Raw genomic sequence first — 17,161 nt, 5'->3', positions numbered from 1 at the left:
CATACCCTGATCAAACTTTATTATCACCAAAAGGAGGGGGAATGCAGCCAAAGATAATACTAAACATGCACACCTCTTGCAAGACTTGGTGAGCAGCTCTGGAGGTGTACTAAACCAAACCTGAAAGTGAATGAAGATGAAACTTCTAATTATCATTTATGCTGACACAATACTCCAAACCCTTACATACATACATAAATACACACACACATGTATTTTTTTTTCATTCATTCTGAGGGTAGAATTGGTCAGTAAGGTGTCATGATTATTTACAGAGAGCACATTCCTCCTAAAATGTCTTTTCTACACCTTAAGATTACCTTCCACTTGACTCTCCGCTGTGTCTTTTTATTTCCTTAAACTTAACTTTTATCTTGGAATATAGTTAGTGCACAATATTGTGTTATTTTCAGGTGTATAGCAAAGTGTTTCAATTATATATACGGCTGCTGTGTCTTAAGGAAGGTTGAATAACATTATTCAAAGTATAAATGTATTTAAACACAAAATAGCCACTAAGTTCCATTTTTTAACAGCGAGACATAATTGCCAAACCTAGACAGCATATTAAAGAGCAGAGACATCACTCTGCTGACAAAGGTCTGTGTAGTCAGAGCTATGGTTTCTCCGGCAGTCATGTACAGATGTGAGCGCTGGGCCATAAGGAAGGCTAAGTGCTGAAGAACCGATGCTTTTGAATTGTGGTGTTGGAGAAGACTCCTGAGAGTCTGCTGAACTGCAAGGAGATCCAACCAGGCCATCCTAAAGGAAATCAGTCCTGAATATTCATTGGAAGAACTGATGCTGAAGCTAAAGCTCCAATACTTTGGCCAACTGATGCGAAGAGCCAACTCACTGGAAAAGACCCTGATGCTGGGAAAGACTGAAGGCAAAAGGATACGGGGGCAGCAGAGGATGAGATGGTCAGATAGCATCACCATCTCAACAGGCATGAATCTCAGCAAGCTCTGGGAGGTAACGGAGAAGAGAGGAGTCGGGCGTGCTACAGTCCATGGGGTCACAGAGTCGGACATTACAGTGACTGAACAACAAGATAATTGACATACAACATTAGGTTCAAGTATACAGCATAATGATTTATTATTTGTACTAAACTCCCTGGAGAGCAAAAATTGAAGTAGAAATAATTCCCCCTGTTAATACTGTAAACATATCCCTCAACAAAACACAGCCATATATGACAGTCCCACAGCTTCCATAGTGATTGCAACAATTTACATTAGAAAACTGAAAGCTTTTGTTCTAATATTAGGAACAAGACAAGGATGTCCACTTTTACTGTTTTTATTCAACATCATATTGGAATTCCTGAGAATTGAGCCAAGAGAAGGAAGTAAAAGGAATTTAAACTGGAAAAGATGTAAAACTGTCACTACTTGGAGATAACATGATACTATATATAGAAAACCTTAAACTCTACAAAAAAAAAAAAAACTAGTTAAATTTTTAAAACTAGCTTAAAAATTCAATAAAGTTGCAGGATATGAAATCAATATACAAAAATCTGTTGATTTCTAAACACTAACAATGAACTATCAGAAAGAAAAATGAAGATAGCAATCCCATTTGTAATTTCATCTTTAAGAATAAAATGTCTAGGAATACATTTAACGAAGGAAGTGAAAAACCTATACTATAAGAAACTCATGAAAAAATTGAAGATGACCAAATAAATTGAAAGACTGTCTGTATTCATGGATTAGAAGGATGAATATCATTAAAATGTGCTATAATACCCAAAGCAATCTACAGATTCAATGCACTACCTATCAAAATTCCAGTGACATTTTTCACAGAAATAGAAAAAACAATCCTAGACTTTGTGTGGAACTGCAAAAGACCCCAAGTTGCAAAAGCAATTTTGAGAAAGGACAAAAAAGCTAGAGGCATTATGCCCCTGATTTCAAAGTGTATTACAAAGCTACAGTAATCAAAACGGTACAACAGTGACACAAAACACAGACATCCTGATCAATGGCGCAGGACAGACAGCCAGACCAAGCCCACACATATGGTCAACTGGCCTGTGACAAAGGAGCCTTGACCATACAGTGGGGCCAGGGCGGTCTCTTCAACAAATGGTGTTAGGACAACTGGACAGCCACGTGCAGAAGAATGGAACTGGACAATTGTTTACACCAGATGCAGAATTTAACTCACGCTGGATTAAAGAGCTGAATGTAAGACCTAAAACCATAACACTCCTAGAAGAAAACATAGGCACTGACTCCTTGATGTTGGTCTTGGTGATGAATTTTTAGATTTGCCACAAAAAGTAAAGCAACAAAAGCAAATCAGGGAGATTGCTCAAACTAAAAGCGCTTCTGCACAGCAAAAGAAGTCATCAAAATGAAAAAGCAACGTACTGAAGGGGAGAAAATCTTTGCCAACCATATGTTCGATAAGGAGTCAATATCTAAAATATACCATGAATTCACACAACTCGATCACAAAGAAACAAAGAATTCAGTTAAAATATGGGCAGGGGATCTGAATAGACATTTTTTTTTTCCAAAGAAGACATAGAGATGACCAACAGGCAAATGAAAATTTAAAAAATGAAAATATACTCAGTATCACTAATCATCAAGAAAATGCAAATCAGAACCAGAGTGAGACATCACTTCAGATGTGTCAGAATGGCTGTTATCCAAAGAAAAGAAATAACAAGAGAAAGGGGAACCCGTGTGCACTGTTGGTGGGAATGTAAACTGAGGCAGCCACTATGGAAAAGAGTATGGAGTTTCTGAGAAAAATTAAAACTAGAGCTGTCAGATGATCCTGCAATTCCATGTCTGGGTATTTATCGAAGGAAACAAGAACACTAATTATAACATATATTGAAAAGATGTACGGACCCCTATGTGTACTGCAGCATGATTTATAATATTTATAATATCGAGATATACAAACAATGTACATGCCCATGAATGGATGAAAACTACTCTCTTTCTCTATATGTCTGTCTGTCTGTCTGTGTGCACGCACGTGTGTGCTCTGCCATGTCTGACTCTTTATGACCCCATGGACTGCAGTCCGCCAGGATCCTCTGTCCATGGAGTTTTCCAGGCAAGAATACTGGAGTGGGTTGCCATTTCCTTCTCCAGGGGATTTTTCTGACCCAGGGATTGAACCCATGTCTCCTGTGATGGCAGATGGGTTCTTTACCACGGGGCCAGCTGGAAAACTACACACACACACACACACACACACAGACACAGACACACACAGACACACACACACACAGACACACAGACACACACACACACACACACACACACACACACACACACACACACACACACACACACACACACACACACACAGACACACACACAGACACACACACACAGACACACACAGACACACACACACACACCAGAAAATAATTCACCCATAAAAAATGAAATCTCACCATGTGCAACAAGATGGATGAACTTTCTATTATTCTAAGTGAAATGAGTCAGAAGGATGAATATCATGTGATATTATACACGTGGAAACTAAAACAAAACAAAACCACACAAAACCCGCAGGTTCACACCGAGAAAAGATGGGTAGGATGGGCCCAAGGGCGGGCAGGGATGGCGGACTGGGAGAAATGAGTGAAGTGGGTCAAAAGGAACAACCTTCCAGTCATAACACAAATGTCATGGGGATGTATGTGCAGCATGGTGACTAGAGTTAATAATACTGTATTGCATATTGGAAAGCTTATTAACAGAGTAGATTTTAAAAGTCCTCATCACAAGAAAAAAAAATTTTGCTAACTAAGGTGATGGGTTTTTAACTAGAGTTATAACAGTGATCATTTCACGATGCATATAAAGGTCAAATCATTATGCTGCAGTTCTGAAACTAACGTAACATGATATGTCAGTCACACCTCAATTTAACAAAAAACCTGTGAACATATCCTAATGAGTTAATTTGAATATCAAGTCTAAATGCTGGTCCAATATCAAAACCTGACTAAACCTCATCAGTAAGCAGGTCACATGGATGAGTGCAGGAGCCAGGCAGAGACACCCCGAGGGGCAGGGGACTCCAGCTGTAGCCCGGCTTCACCCAGGTGGGCACGCAGGTTCACTGTGGCCGGCTCTGGTTATTTTTCAGGCGTAGCTAAAAGTATAAATTATACAAGGCTCATGAATTTTCAAGTATAACAACAAAAAGAGCAAAACAACAACACCCCACTGTGGGCCTAGCTAAACATGTGTCATCCAGCTGGCCATCGGGGCTGGGGCCCACTGTGGGCCGGGCTAAACATGCGTCATCCAGCAGGCCATCGGGGCTGAAGCCCACTGTGGGCCTGGCTAAACATGTATTATCCAGCAGGCCATCGGGGCTGGGGCCCACGGTGGGCCTGGCTAAACATGTATTATCCAGCAGGCCATCAGGGCTGGGGCCCATGATGGGCCGGGCTAAACATGTGTCATCCAGCAGGCCATCGGGGCTGGGGCCCACTGTGGGCCTGGCTAAACATGTATTATCCAGCAGGCCATCAGGGCTGGGGCCCATGATGGGCCGGGCTAAACATGTGTCATCCAGCAGGCCATCGGGGCTGGGGCCCATGGTGGGCCGGGCTAAACATGTGTCATCCAGCAGGCCATCAGGGCTGGGGCCCACTGTGGGCCCGGCTAAACATGTGTCATCCAGCAGGCCATCGGGGCTGGGGCCCATGGTGGGCCGGGCTAAACATGTGTCATCCAGCAGGCCATCGGGGCTGAAGCCCACTGTGGGCCTGGCTAAACGTGTGTCATCCAGCAGGACATCGGGACTGAAGCCCACTGTGGGCCTGGCTAAACATGTGTCATCCAGCAGGCCATTGGGGCTGGGGCCCACTGTGGGCCTGGCTAAACATGTGTCATCCAGCAGGCCATCGGGGCTGAAGCCCATGGTGGGCCGGGCTAAACATGTATTATCCAGCAGGCCATCGGGGCTGAAGCCCATGGTGGGCCGGGCTAAACATGTATTATCCAGCAGGCCATCGGGGCTGAAGCCCATGGTGGGCCGGGCTAAACATGTGTCATCCAGCAGGCCATCGGGGCTGAAGCCCACTGTGGGCCTAGCTAAACATGTATTATCCAGCAGGCCATCGGGGCTGGGGCCCATGGTGGGCCGGACTAAACATGTATTATCCAGCAGGCCATCGGGGCTGGGGCCCATGGTGGGCCGGGCTAAACATGTGTCATCCAGCAGGCCATCGGGGCTGGGGCCCACTGTGGGCCTGGCTAAACATGCATTATCCAGCAGGCCATCAGGGCTGGGGCTCACTGTGGGCCTGGCTAAACATGTATTATCCAGCAGGCCATCGGGGCTGAAGCCCACTGTGGGCCTGGCTAAACATGTATTATCCAGCAGGCCATCGGGGCTGGGGCCCATGATGGGCCGGGCTAAACATGTGTCATCCAGCAGGCCATCGGGGCTGGGGCCCACTGTGGGCCGGGCTAAACATGTGTTATTCAACAGGCCATCGGGGCTGAAGCCCACTGTGGGCCGGGCTAAACATGTATCATCCAGCAGGCCATCGGGGCTGAAGCCCACTGTGGGCCCAGCTAAACATGTGTCATCCAGCAGGCCATTGGGGCTGGGGCCCACTGTGGGCCGGGCTAAACATGTGTCATCCAGCAGGCCATTGGGGCTGGGGCCCACTGTGGGCCGGGCTAAACATGTGTTATTCAACAGGCCATCGGGGCTGAAGCCCACTGTGGGCCGGGCTAAACATGTATTATCCAGCAGGCCATCGGGGCTCGGGCCCATGGTAGGCTGGGCTAAACATGTGCCATCCAGCAGGCCATCGGGGCTGGGGCCCACTGTGGGCAGACTAAACGTGTGTCATCCAGCAGGACATCGGGGCTGAAATTAGGATAGCAATGAAATTATTAGAAAACTGCAGGGAAGGAACAATGGGAGTCCTAGACAGAGAACAGATACAGCAAAACGCCCTGGTTTGTGACTGGAAACTGACACATGTGATCCTTCCCTTGGTGAGATTTCTGTACCTCTGTGATAATGTTCAAGCCATTTCTCAGTACTGATGCCCCGGTGATGATATTAACACAGCTGTCTATGAGGCTGTGTTTCGGGAGGCACCGAGCTAAGAGAGCTGCTTCCATTTAATCTCACAGCAACTGTATTAATGCGGTATTATTATTCCTACTTTTTGAAATGTAACAGCTAAGTAATCCTGTCAAAGATCACACAGCAGAGCTGGGGTCTGAAGCCAGACCTGTCTGAAGCCAGTCTGTGCTTGCACCTGCCCAATCACAATGCAATACTGACAGGCGCATACCTATTACAGCATAGAATATAGGCAGTATACATGTAATGTTTTAGGTGAATATAAATTGATGGAGAAATATGTTTTACAACTTCGATAAATGCTTTGTTGCTAAAAACTTACTAGATGTTAGAGTTTACCAACTTAAAAACAATGCTATTCACATTCTTTCATTCCATAGCCTTTTACTTTCAGTTATACTAGCTCAGGACTTGGTATTCAGTTCATTTATAAGTGATGTTTTCACCAGGAAAGATATCCATGATCCTACGTTCCTAGCTGAGAAAACTTAGGTTTGCAGCACGCCTGTGCTGACGGTCAGCCCTCCCACCTCCTCTGACCCGCCTTGCGTCTGTCATCTGTGTGGTCACCTGCCGGGGGCGTGCCTGCTTGACCTGTACTTACTGTAGGGCTCCAGGGTACTGTAACCGCGACAAACATTTTATCCTAACAAGTGCTGGTAGGTCAGCGGAAAGCATTTTTTTACAACTGCTAGACAATGATAAGATTGCATTTTTTTCTATAATAGTGTTGTATATACACTATATATAGTGTATGTACTATAGGGACTTACACAGAATTGTACTTTTTATAACTATGAGAAGACCAGTTCTTGTTTGCCACATGAAGAGTAGAATATAGCATAACAGTTGTAACACTGGTAATGATCTTGCATAAATAAATCTCTTAAAACTATTCACTTGGGACTTCCTGGCAACCTGGTGGTTAAGAATCCACACTTCCAATGCAGGGGGCTCAGATTTGATCCCTAGCTGGGAACCAAGATCCCACATGTCTTGTGGTACGGTCAGAAAGTTTTGAAAAACAAATAAAATAGATACGCAACCAGGATTTTTTTTTTAAAGGAGCATTCATCTTGAAAAAGAAAAGAAGTTATGTACCCATTCACTCGTATATTCAAGTCAGCTGAGTACTACCTGTCAGGTGGCGAGGTCACCAGATATTAACACAGGTACTGAAAGCCTCGTGTGAAGAACGCAGGCAGAGAACTTAGATTCGGTGAGGGTAGAAACAGAGAAGAATATGAAAACAAAAAGATAAAAAATGGTTCTCTCATTTTCTGGGATGTTGCCAGATAATTATAAGGTAATTACAATAAGGTAACTCAAAAAGTAGCTTTAGAGGAGATAGCTAAGAAAGCCTCCCTGCAAGGAGACTGAGGGTGTGAGAGGCAGGGCAGCCGTGGGGAGACGCAGGGAGGGCGCTCTGGCGTCGCTGAGCCGGAGGGGTCTGAAGGCCAAGGACGCCCGCGTGGCCAGGGCATCGTGCCAGCCGGGGGTAGTGCTGTGGGCAAAGCGGTGTCAGGTCTCACACGGCTTTCGGCCAGAACACAAGGGTCATTTCTGCGTGTGCTGGGCAACCACTGGAGGATTTTAGCAGGAGGCTGACTGCTCTATTTCATGCACTTAAAGGTCACGCCAGGCACGGAATGGGGGAAGGGCTGAACAGAGCAACAGGAGCAGCAGTGAGGCTGGGCTGCCTGGTGAGGCTGCTGGTGTCGGGCCTGGGGGCCCGGCATGCAGACTGGGGGTGCTTCAGACCGTTTGCCTAAATTGCGAGAGTAGCATGGCCCATTTTCACACACCTCAAGCACAAATAACAAACTGGGTGAGACAGTTTCAACAGGGGCACCAGAGATAGAATGCTATCCATCAGTATTTAAGTCATTTAAGCTAAAAATAGGGTAGGTATATTAGAATATATTGTTAAAGGGAAAAAAGTAGTCTGTTTGCTATGCTCCCAGTTTGTGGGAAAAATGTATACATATTTGCTCTCACAGTGTTTCTGAAAAGATACAGAAGAAACCACTGCCTGCAATCTCCTATGTAGAAGAAAACTGGGGGAACAAGGCAGGAGGGAGAATTTTCAGTGAATAAGCTGCTATTTGAATGTTTACCGCACCACGAATGCTTTACTTCTTCAACTAAAAACCTAGCTGTTGCTCAGTTGCTACGTCATGTCTGATTCTCTGCAACCCCATGGACTTCAGCATGCCAAGATCCTATGTCCTCCATTATTTCCCAGAATTTGCTCAAATTCATGTCCACTGAGTCAGTGATGCCATCCAACCGTCTCATCCTCTGTCGCCCCCTTCTGCTCCTGCCCTCAATCTTTCCCAGCCTCAGGGTCTTTTCCAATGAGTTAGTATCAGGTAGTCAAGGTATTGGAGCTTTGGCTTTAGCATCAGATTATGAGGGCTATTCCATTCTTGCCCACAGTAGTAGATGTAAGGGTCATGTGAATTAAATTCGCCCATTCCTGCCCATTTTAGTTCACTTAGATGTCGATGTTCAATCTTGCCATCTCCTGTGTTTGACCACATCCAATTTACCTTGATTCCTGGACCTAACATTTCAGGTTCCTATGCGATACCGTTCTTTACGGCATCGGACTTTACTCCCACCACCAGACACACCCACACCCGAGCACTGATGCCGCTTCGGCCCGGCCGCTTCGTTCTCGCTGGAACCACAAGTAAGTGCCCTCCGCTCCTCCCCAGTAGCACGCTGGACACCTTCCAACCTAGGGGACTCCTCTTCCGGTGTTGTGTCTTTCTGCCTTTTCATACTGTCCATGGGATTCTCCAGGCAAGAATGCTGGAGTGGGTTGCCATTTCCTTCTCCAGTGGACCACGTTTTGTTAGAACTCTTCACCATGACCCGTCCACCTTGGGTGGCCCTGCATGGCATGGCTCATATCTTCACTGCGTTATGCAAGCCCCTTCGCCACAACAAGGCTCTGATACACGAAGAGGAAGAACCTAAATGATACTGTATTTTGCACTTCTTGCCTTGCACATGTGATCAAGCCTCTGCCTCTCTTTAGTCCCCGAAAGGCCTCATGGATTGTCTTGACCACAGCGTGCGTTTGAAGAACAGGTGTTGAGACGACAAGAGCTCGGTGGTGATGACCCTGACGCCGTGATTATGATGGGAGGCTAAGCGCAGAGCAAGGGACAATGGACCAGAACCGGGGCACTGCATCAAACCGGCCCTTCCATCAGCTGTGTGACTTGAGGGCTTTGGTTGCTTCATCTGTGAAAATAAGACAGCGACAATCTACTTCACAGAATCACGAGGACGAAATGAAACCATCAGCGTGAAAACAACTGCATTTCGTAAAGCGACACATAAGTGAAAGGGATGTGGCTACACGCAGCTGGTGCCTGTCCGACTCAGCTTCACAGAACACAGAGTAAGGACCCGGAATCCATTGGTCCACTTCCCACCCTGGACACGCGGGGCCCGGGGAGATCACTTCCTTCGACCAAATCGGCAAGTTGATATCACAAATATGCCAAAAACCAACGTTTACTGAGCGGTTACCAAGGGCCAGGGCCTGTGCACTGCATTACACTGTTCACTCTTCACTACCGCCCAGGGGTGTTATTCCCACCTTACAGATGCAGGGGGCGGTGGGGATGGGCAGAGAGGGTAAAGACAGTGTTATTAGGTGGGAGGTTGTAAAGTCTTTTAAATTTTTTCCAAAATATAATTCCAAAGCCTTTAAAATTTTGTCCTTGACCTTTTTTTTCCCCTGAAAAATCAAGGCTTTCATTTCCTGTCTCCACTTCAGGGCAGAGGAACTAGCCTCAGTTATATAATTCTTTTTCCAAAACCTAGAGCAACAGGGGTACACACCTCTGACCACTCAGGCTAGAAGACTCTCTTCCTAAGAGAACTCCAGTCTGGATGGCGAACAGTGCTTTGCAGTGCCAGTCCCGCTTCAGACGTGCCAGGCTGGGTGCCTGACAAGCGAGAGGACATCATCCAGACAGATGACATTTATTGAGCTGTGACTGCTGAGCACTTAGGTTACTATTTAACTCTCTGCAACCTGTGAAATGTCTGATTCACTCCGTTTCAGCAATATCAATGCTCTAGAGTAGGCACATTGCCGCCAGCTGCAGGTTGCCAGATCAAATGCAGGATGCCAGTTACATGTGAACTTCAGATAAACAATGACTTACTTTCTTCAAGCCTAAGTCTGTCCCCACACTTTGCATGAGACATTCCAGGTGGCGGTGGTGGTAAAGAATCCGCCTGCCAATGCAGGAGACACAGGAGACGCAAGTTCAATCCATGGGTCAGGCAGATCCCCTGGAGTAGAAAATGCAACCCACTCCAGTATTCTTGGCCTGGAAAATCCCATGGATGGAGGAGCCTGGTGGACTAGAGTCCATGGAGTCACGGAGAGTCAGGCACAACTGAGCATATACAGCATATATACGTGTGTGTGTGTGTGTGCATATATATATATATGCATCTGTGGAGAGGGCACTGGCACCCCACTCCAGTACTCCTGCCTGGAGAATCCCATGGACGGAGGAGCCCGGTGGACTAGAGTCCATGGGGTCACGGAGAGTCAGACACAACTGAGCGTATACAGCATATGTGTGTGTGTGTGTGTGTGCGCATATATGTATATATGCATCTGTGGAGAAGGCACTGGCACCCACTCCAGGACTCCTGCCTGGAAAATCCCATGGATGTGTGTGTGTGTGTGCGCATATATGTATATATGCATCTGTGGAGAAGGCACTGGCACCCACTCCAGGACTCCTGCCTGGAAAATCCCATGGATGGAGGAGCCTGGTGGGCTGCAGTCCATGGGGTCACTAAGAGTCGGACACGACTGAGCCACTTCACTCTCACTTTTCACTTTCATGCATTGGAGAAGGAAATGGCAGCCCACTCCAGTGTTCTTGCCTGGAAAATCCCAAGGACGGGGGAGCCTGGTGGGTTGCCGTCTATGGGGTCGCACAGAGTCGGACACGACTGACGTGACTTAGCAGCACCAGCAGTAGCATATGCATCTGTGTGTGTATACACACACACATATACTAAACATTATTTATTACTTATCTGAAATTCAAGTTTAATTGAGCATTTCATATTTTCTATTTGCTGACTCTGGCAATTCTCCACAGTGAAAGAGTTCTGGCGGTAAAGTGGGAACTCACACAGAGGATTATCTGCCTCCAGAGCCCAAGTTTTTACTCACAGCTTTACACTCGTGTCCTTCCCAAGATGGACTTGCCATGACTACATCAAAACCCTGCTGGGAAGAGGACCTGTATCACAAGCAGAGTTCACTGAAGTCCAAATGGAAAGATTATACTATATATTCTGAATATATCCTCACCTTCAAACCAATGTGGGCATTAAAAACTAGTGTTCTTCCCCAGACTCCCCTACCCTCCAAGCTGCCACATAACATTGATCATAGTTCCATGTGCTATACTATAGGTCCTTGTTGTGTATCCATTTAAAGCATAGCAGTACATACATGTCCATCCCAAACCCTCTAACTATCCCTTCCCCCTAATGTACTGCTGAATCCCTTCACTATTCACCTGAAAGTATTGCAACATTGTTAATCAGCTATATCCCAATACAAAATAAAAAGTTAAAAAAACATAAAAACTAATGTCCAGAAACATTATGTAGGTGTGATTTAATGTAGCAATCCTCAAAGCCTGATAGCTTGCAAAGAGTTAATGTAATGATAGTCTTAGGAAATAACTACCTTCTTCCATAAGAGTTTAGGTTAATATCTGAAGTATTCTTCAGCATCTATAACTATACTCTGATCTGTTTAAGTACCATGATTGACAAATTCATTGCCTTCACAGCCATCTCCTGATTTTGCTTTAATTCTTATATTCTAACTGGGCTGGAAGAAGCACAAGCTGGAATCAAGATTGCTGGGAGAAATGTCAATAACCTCAGATATGCAGATGACACCACCTTTATGGCAGAAAGTGAAGAAGAACTAAAAAGCCTCTTGATGAAAGTGAAAGGGGAGAGTGAAAAAGTTGGCTTAAAGCTCAACATTCAGAAAACTAAGATCATGGCATCTGGTCCCATCACTTCAGGGCAAATAGATGGGGAAACAGTGGAAACTGAGAGACTTTTGGGGGGGCTCCAAAATCACTGCAGATGCTGATTGCAGCCATGAAATTAAAACACACTTGCTCCTTGGAAAGAAAGGCATGACCAACCAAGACAGCATATTAAAAAGCAAAGACATTACTTTGTCAACAAAAGTCCGTCTAGTCAAGGCTATAGTTTTTCCAGTAGTCATGTATGGATGTGAGAGCTGGACTATAAAGAAAGCTGAGTACTGAAGAATTGATGCTTTTGAACTATGGTGTTGGAGAAGACTCTTGAGAGTCCCTTGGACTGCAAGGGGATCCAACCAGTCCATCCAAAAGGAGATCAGTCCTGGGTGTTCATTGGAAGGACTGATGCTGAAGCTGAAACTCCAATACTTTAGCCACCTAATGCGAAGAGCTGACTCATTTGAAAAGACTCTGATGCTGGGAGGGATTGGGGGCAGGAGGAGAAGGGGACAACAGAGGATAAGATGGTTGGATGGCATCACCAACTCAGTGGACATGGGTTTGGGTAGACTCCAGGAGTTGGTGATGGACAGGGAGGCCTGGCGGGCTGCAGTTCATGGGGTTGCAAAGAGTTGGACATGACTGAGTGACTGAACTGAACTGAACTGAACTAATCCTCTGATTCACTTCTCAAAAACTTGTCTGGATTTTGGATAGCCAAGCCATGCTTTTGAAAAAATGTAATAACGAATATTTTCAAAGAGGATTCTGGATGGTACTGGCCAGATCTGCTGTTGGACCCTCTTGCTGGTGAGCCTTACTTTTTGTCAAGTGGCAGGCACACACCACAGTGCAGGAAGCTTCATCATTTTCGAACATAAAGAAAACATAAATTCTAAGTGACCTCGTATATTACATGCAGTATGTTTTTAAACACTTGAGAAAATGATCGATTATATTTAATGATTATGGACATGATGATAAAGTTAATGTATGCAATTTAAAAACTGCTGAGTAACATGCAGAGTTCTTTTTATAACTGGCTTGTAAAAATGATCCCTAGGGGACTGTGACATTTAGATAGAATCCCAGGCATGGCATTTGTTCTCTGTCATTTCCATGCATTAGACAAAGTAATGAAGACAAACCAAATGGAAATAGATTTCATCCAAAACAATCAATACAGGCAAATTAAATAATCTAATGTACTGGCTACCAGGCTTTGGGATTTCATGAAGAGGAAAATTTTCAAAAGAGGTTTGGAAACCCACCTAGAACTGCAGGATTTTCATTAAAACAAAACACATCTTCTATGGAAATTATTCCATAAAAATAAGTAACAAGGACAATCTCAAGACAATGCACTGTTTCCCAAGAAAGGACTGTATTTTAACATTTCCACTATAGAGTGAAAACTCCGGCAGCAACCAGCAGAACATGGTCCAGTCCTATAACTGCTAGAATATAGTTTCTAGGGAAAGATGTTATTTTTCAAAAAACGAAGTCCCTGTTATTTGGTATTTGCTAAAGACAAAGGTAAGATACATAAATCATTTTAGTCAGTGAAAACCATTCCAGTTTCATGTGTATTTACACATGCTGTCCATTTCACTTGTTCATTTTCAAACTTTTATCATTTTCATAATCAAAATTACCAAAAGGCATGCAATGAATGTAATCAGTCCATCTGAAAGGAAATCAACCCTGAATATTCATTGGAAGGACTGTTGCTGAAGCTGAAGCTCCAATACTTTGGCCACCTGATGTGAAGAGCTGACTCATTGGAAAAGACTCTGATGCTGGAAAAGATTGAAGGCAAAAGGAGAAGAGGGCGGCAGAGGATGAGATTGTTGGATGGCATCACCGATTCAACAGACGGGAACTTGGGCAAACTCCAGGAGATAGTGAAGGACAGGGAAGCCTGCCATGTTTCAGCTCATGGGGTCACAAAGTGTTGGGCATGACTTAGTGACTGAACAACAGCATGTAATGAATAAAAATCCTTTGATTTATTTACTTTAGATTTTTGTTACCCAGGGCTAACCTCTTTCAATTCCTTTTCTGTTTTTCTATTTTCAATATGAACTACTGACTTTCAACGGTGGAACTCTGGAAAAGAGCATTTAGCTCTCTGCTCTCTGTCTCACTCACACACTCTCTCACAGTACATTCTTCCTCCCCATTCCATCTCCAATCCTCCCAGTAACATAATACCACAATCACAATTTAGAGGTATAACGATTTTCAGAGCCCACCGTGTTATGACCATGCAGATGCAATTCACTCTGGAGCTATGCACGCACTTGGCTCCAGTTGCTTCTTTGTGAACTGCTTGGTTTTCCTGAAGTTAATGATCACCTACCTCATTTTGCTGTTGTGGTTGACTTCATTTTCTAAGAGCCTAGAGGAATCTCCTTTCCATGCAGCTCTAGTACGACAGCTCTGCAGGAGACAGAAACCCACCAGTTTAGACTGGAGTGGCCCTGCTGGGAGTATCCTGGGGACCCTCCAGTCTGCATTCCAGGCTCACCCGGAGGCTGTCTGTCTCCTGCACAGCTGCTGTTCTGGGCTTCCCTTACCTTCACCCAGGGGTCCCCTCTGTCTCTCTGCCATTACATTTCCTGTGTGCCTTCTCTTTTTCAAGTAACATGGGTGAGAAGGAAGACACTGCACATTGTGAAATGTGTGTACTTTTCACTTAACCCTCCCACTTTCAGTGTGGGAATCCCACGACTGGCCTCAGTTCAGTTCAGTCGCTCAATCGTGTCCGACTCTTTGCGACCCCATGGACCACAGCATGCCAGGCCTCCCTGTCCATCACTAACTCCCAGAGCTTGCTCAGACTCGCGTCCATCGAGTCAGTGATGCCATCCAACCATCTCATCCTCTGTTGTCCCCTTCTCCTCCCACCTTCAATCTTTCCCAGCATCAGGGTCTTTTCCAGTGAGTCAGCTCTTCACATCAGGTGGCCAAAGTACTGGAGTTTCAGCTTCAGCATCAGTCTTTCCAATGAATATCCAGGACAGATTTCCTTTAGGATAGACTCGTTGAATCTCCTTGCAGTCCAAGGGACTCTCAAGGGTCTTCTCCAACACCATAGTTCAAAAGCATCAATTCTTCAGTGCTCAGCTTTCTTTATGGTCCAACTCTTACATCTATACACGACTACTGGAAAAAACATAGCTTTGACTAGACAGTCCTTTTTTGGCAAAGTAATGTCTCTGCTTTTTAATATGCTATCTAGATTTTTAATATGCTATCTAGGTGGATCATAGCTTTTCTTCGAAGCAGCAAGTGTCTTTTAATTTCATGGCTGCAGTCACCATCTGCAGTGATTCTGGAGCCCAACTGAGCCCAATTTCCTAAGCCCAGAGTCTCAGAGAAGAGCCTCAGAAGATGGGGGATATGGTCACTAGGCTCTCCAAAGATGCAGGAGGTGTCTAGAGGGTCTAGTTACTAATTTTGGACTATTTAAAGGGATCCTTCTATTTGAACCACTGTCCTCAGAAGTGACTCTGATCCCTATGCCTTCCTTGTGTCCTATGGGGCTTCCAGGTCTGCAGGCCCTGAGTGAGTTTCAGTTCTCACTGCAGTTAACAAGTCTATCTGCTCCACATCCTTTGAATTTTGTTGACTCTTGAGAGAATCTGCTTTGTTCCCTGTGGCCTTGAAGATTTATCAGTTCTACTGTCATTTTAGTAGGGTTTATGTAGACATAGAGATAAAAGCACATGTTATCTTAAATTTTAAGAATTATGCTTTTGCAGCATATAAATACCATTTAATCACAATCTCAGAGATCATAGCAGGGGGTTGATGAGGCATACAAAACCCCCCTCAAAGCACTGTCCAATCACAATAAAAGCATTCTGCAGAGCCTTTCTATTTCACCTGCTTTTTAGAAAGCATTCTGAGGAAGACAGCTGTCATAAACCAGAACAAAGCTGGCACTTTATCAGTGCCTCTAAGTGGCAGAAAAGAGCTGCTTTTCTCAAAGCACATCCCTTGTCTGTCTATTAGGTCTAGTTAGTTAGCTAGACCTCAACCCTCCTAGTTTACTTCTGTGGCGACGTCTTAGGAGAAAACACTAATAAAAGCTCAACAGGCAGAACTCTCCCGTCACGGCCGTTGGGGTTGCAGGGTCTGCAGGGGGCTCTGCTGTCTGCCTCAGCCCCTTGACACCCACCTTGGCTCCCCAGCTGTGGAGCTGAAGCTGACCCACTACACTGCACCTGGATGCAAGGAGATCGTTGACCGTGTTTGGGAGGGCTATAGAATCTTATCCGATTTACCAGAATCAAACAAAAACTTGGCTTGCCAGATTAGACTATAGGAGATAATACTAAAGTCTTCAACTGCCTTGGGTGCATCACATTCTAACACTTAACTGCCAGCTACAACCAGTGTCATGTCGGGATGAGCCAAGCTGTAGAGAGGGCCTTGTCCAGTTACTTCCCTAAAAATTGTGACATGAAGCATTTGGAGTAATCTACCTAGAAAAACAAATCCCACTGAAATCCGATGATCTGTGTGCGAACTTAAAGGTTGTACCATCAGAACACGGCAGATCAGATTTTTTCAAAAAGTGAACTGCTTGAAGGATAAGATAAGGCTCAAAAGCCTTAACTAAAAGTCCAAGTCCAAGATAGAAGAGAAACTCCCATAATAAGTTACTGAGGAGGAGCCACCTTGCTGGCTGCTCATGTTTTCTGTATCACTATGGATGAGTAAATAAAAAACATTCTCCAAAACTTCCCCATTAGTCCTTAAGCTGAATACAACCCCTGACATCTAAAGCAGGCCACCAACACAATCTAACAACAGGTTTCAATAAAGGAAGGCGTGGTCCTGGACATCGGTCGCCATGCACATTCCCACACAGGAGCTCCGGATGGTTAACCTCAGGTTATCACCACGCTACTAACCTCTGTGCATCTTCAGCAAAGACTGTCTTAAAAATGCAAGCATTTTTGTCTCCCTTAACCCAGATC

General features: G+C 45.0%; 1 protein-coding gene across 14 annotated transcripts in view; it reads right to left on the bottom strand.

Moving 5' to 3' along the window:
• Window positions 1–17,161, bottom strand: part of PSD3 (pleckstrin and Sec7 domain containing 3) — a 470,822-nt gene that overhangs the window by 125,050 nt on the left and 328,611 nt on the right. Inside the window, exon 10 of one of the 14 annotated variants that reach the window (XM_070459797.1) lies at window positions 14,533–14,612. The exons of 12 other annotated variants lie outside the window; for them this stretch is intronic. In XM_070459797.1, coding sequence (XP_070315898.1) covers window positions 14,533–14,612 — 80 coding nt within the window. Of the gene's footprint in view, window positions 1–9,120; window positions 9,361–14,532; window positions 14,613–17,161 lie in introns of those variants that run through there. One more of the 14 variants, XM_070459793.1, reaches the window with a different exon arrangement.

Source organism: Odocoileus virginianus, chromosome 32 (assembly GCF_023699985.2).
Source record: "Odocoileus virginianus isolate 20LAN1187 ecotype Illinois chromosome 32, Ovbor_1.2, whole genome shotgun sequence".
Classification (NCBI taxonomy): domain Eukaryota; kingdom Metazoa; phylum Chordata; class Mammalia; order Artiodactyla; family Cervidae; genus Odocoileus; species Odocoileus virginianus.
The sequence above is the reverse complement of the archived record's forward strand: the minus strand, read 5'-3'. Positions and strand labels throughout refer to the sequence as shown.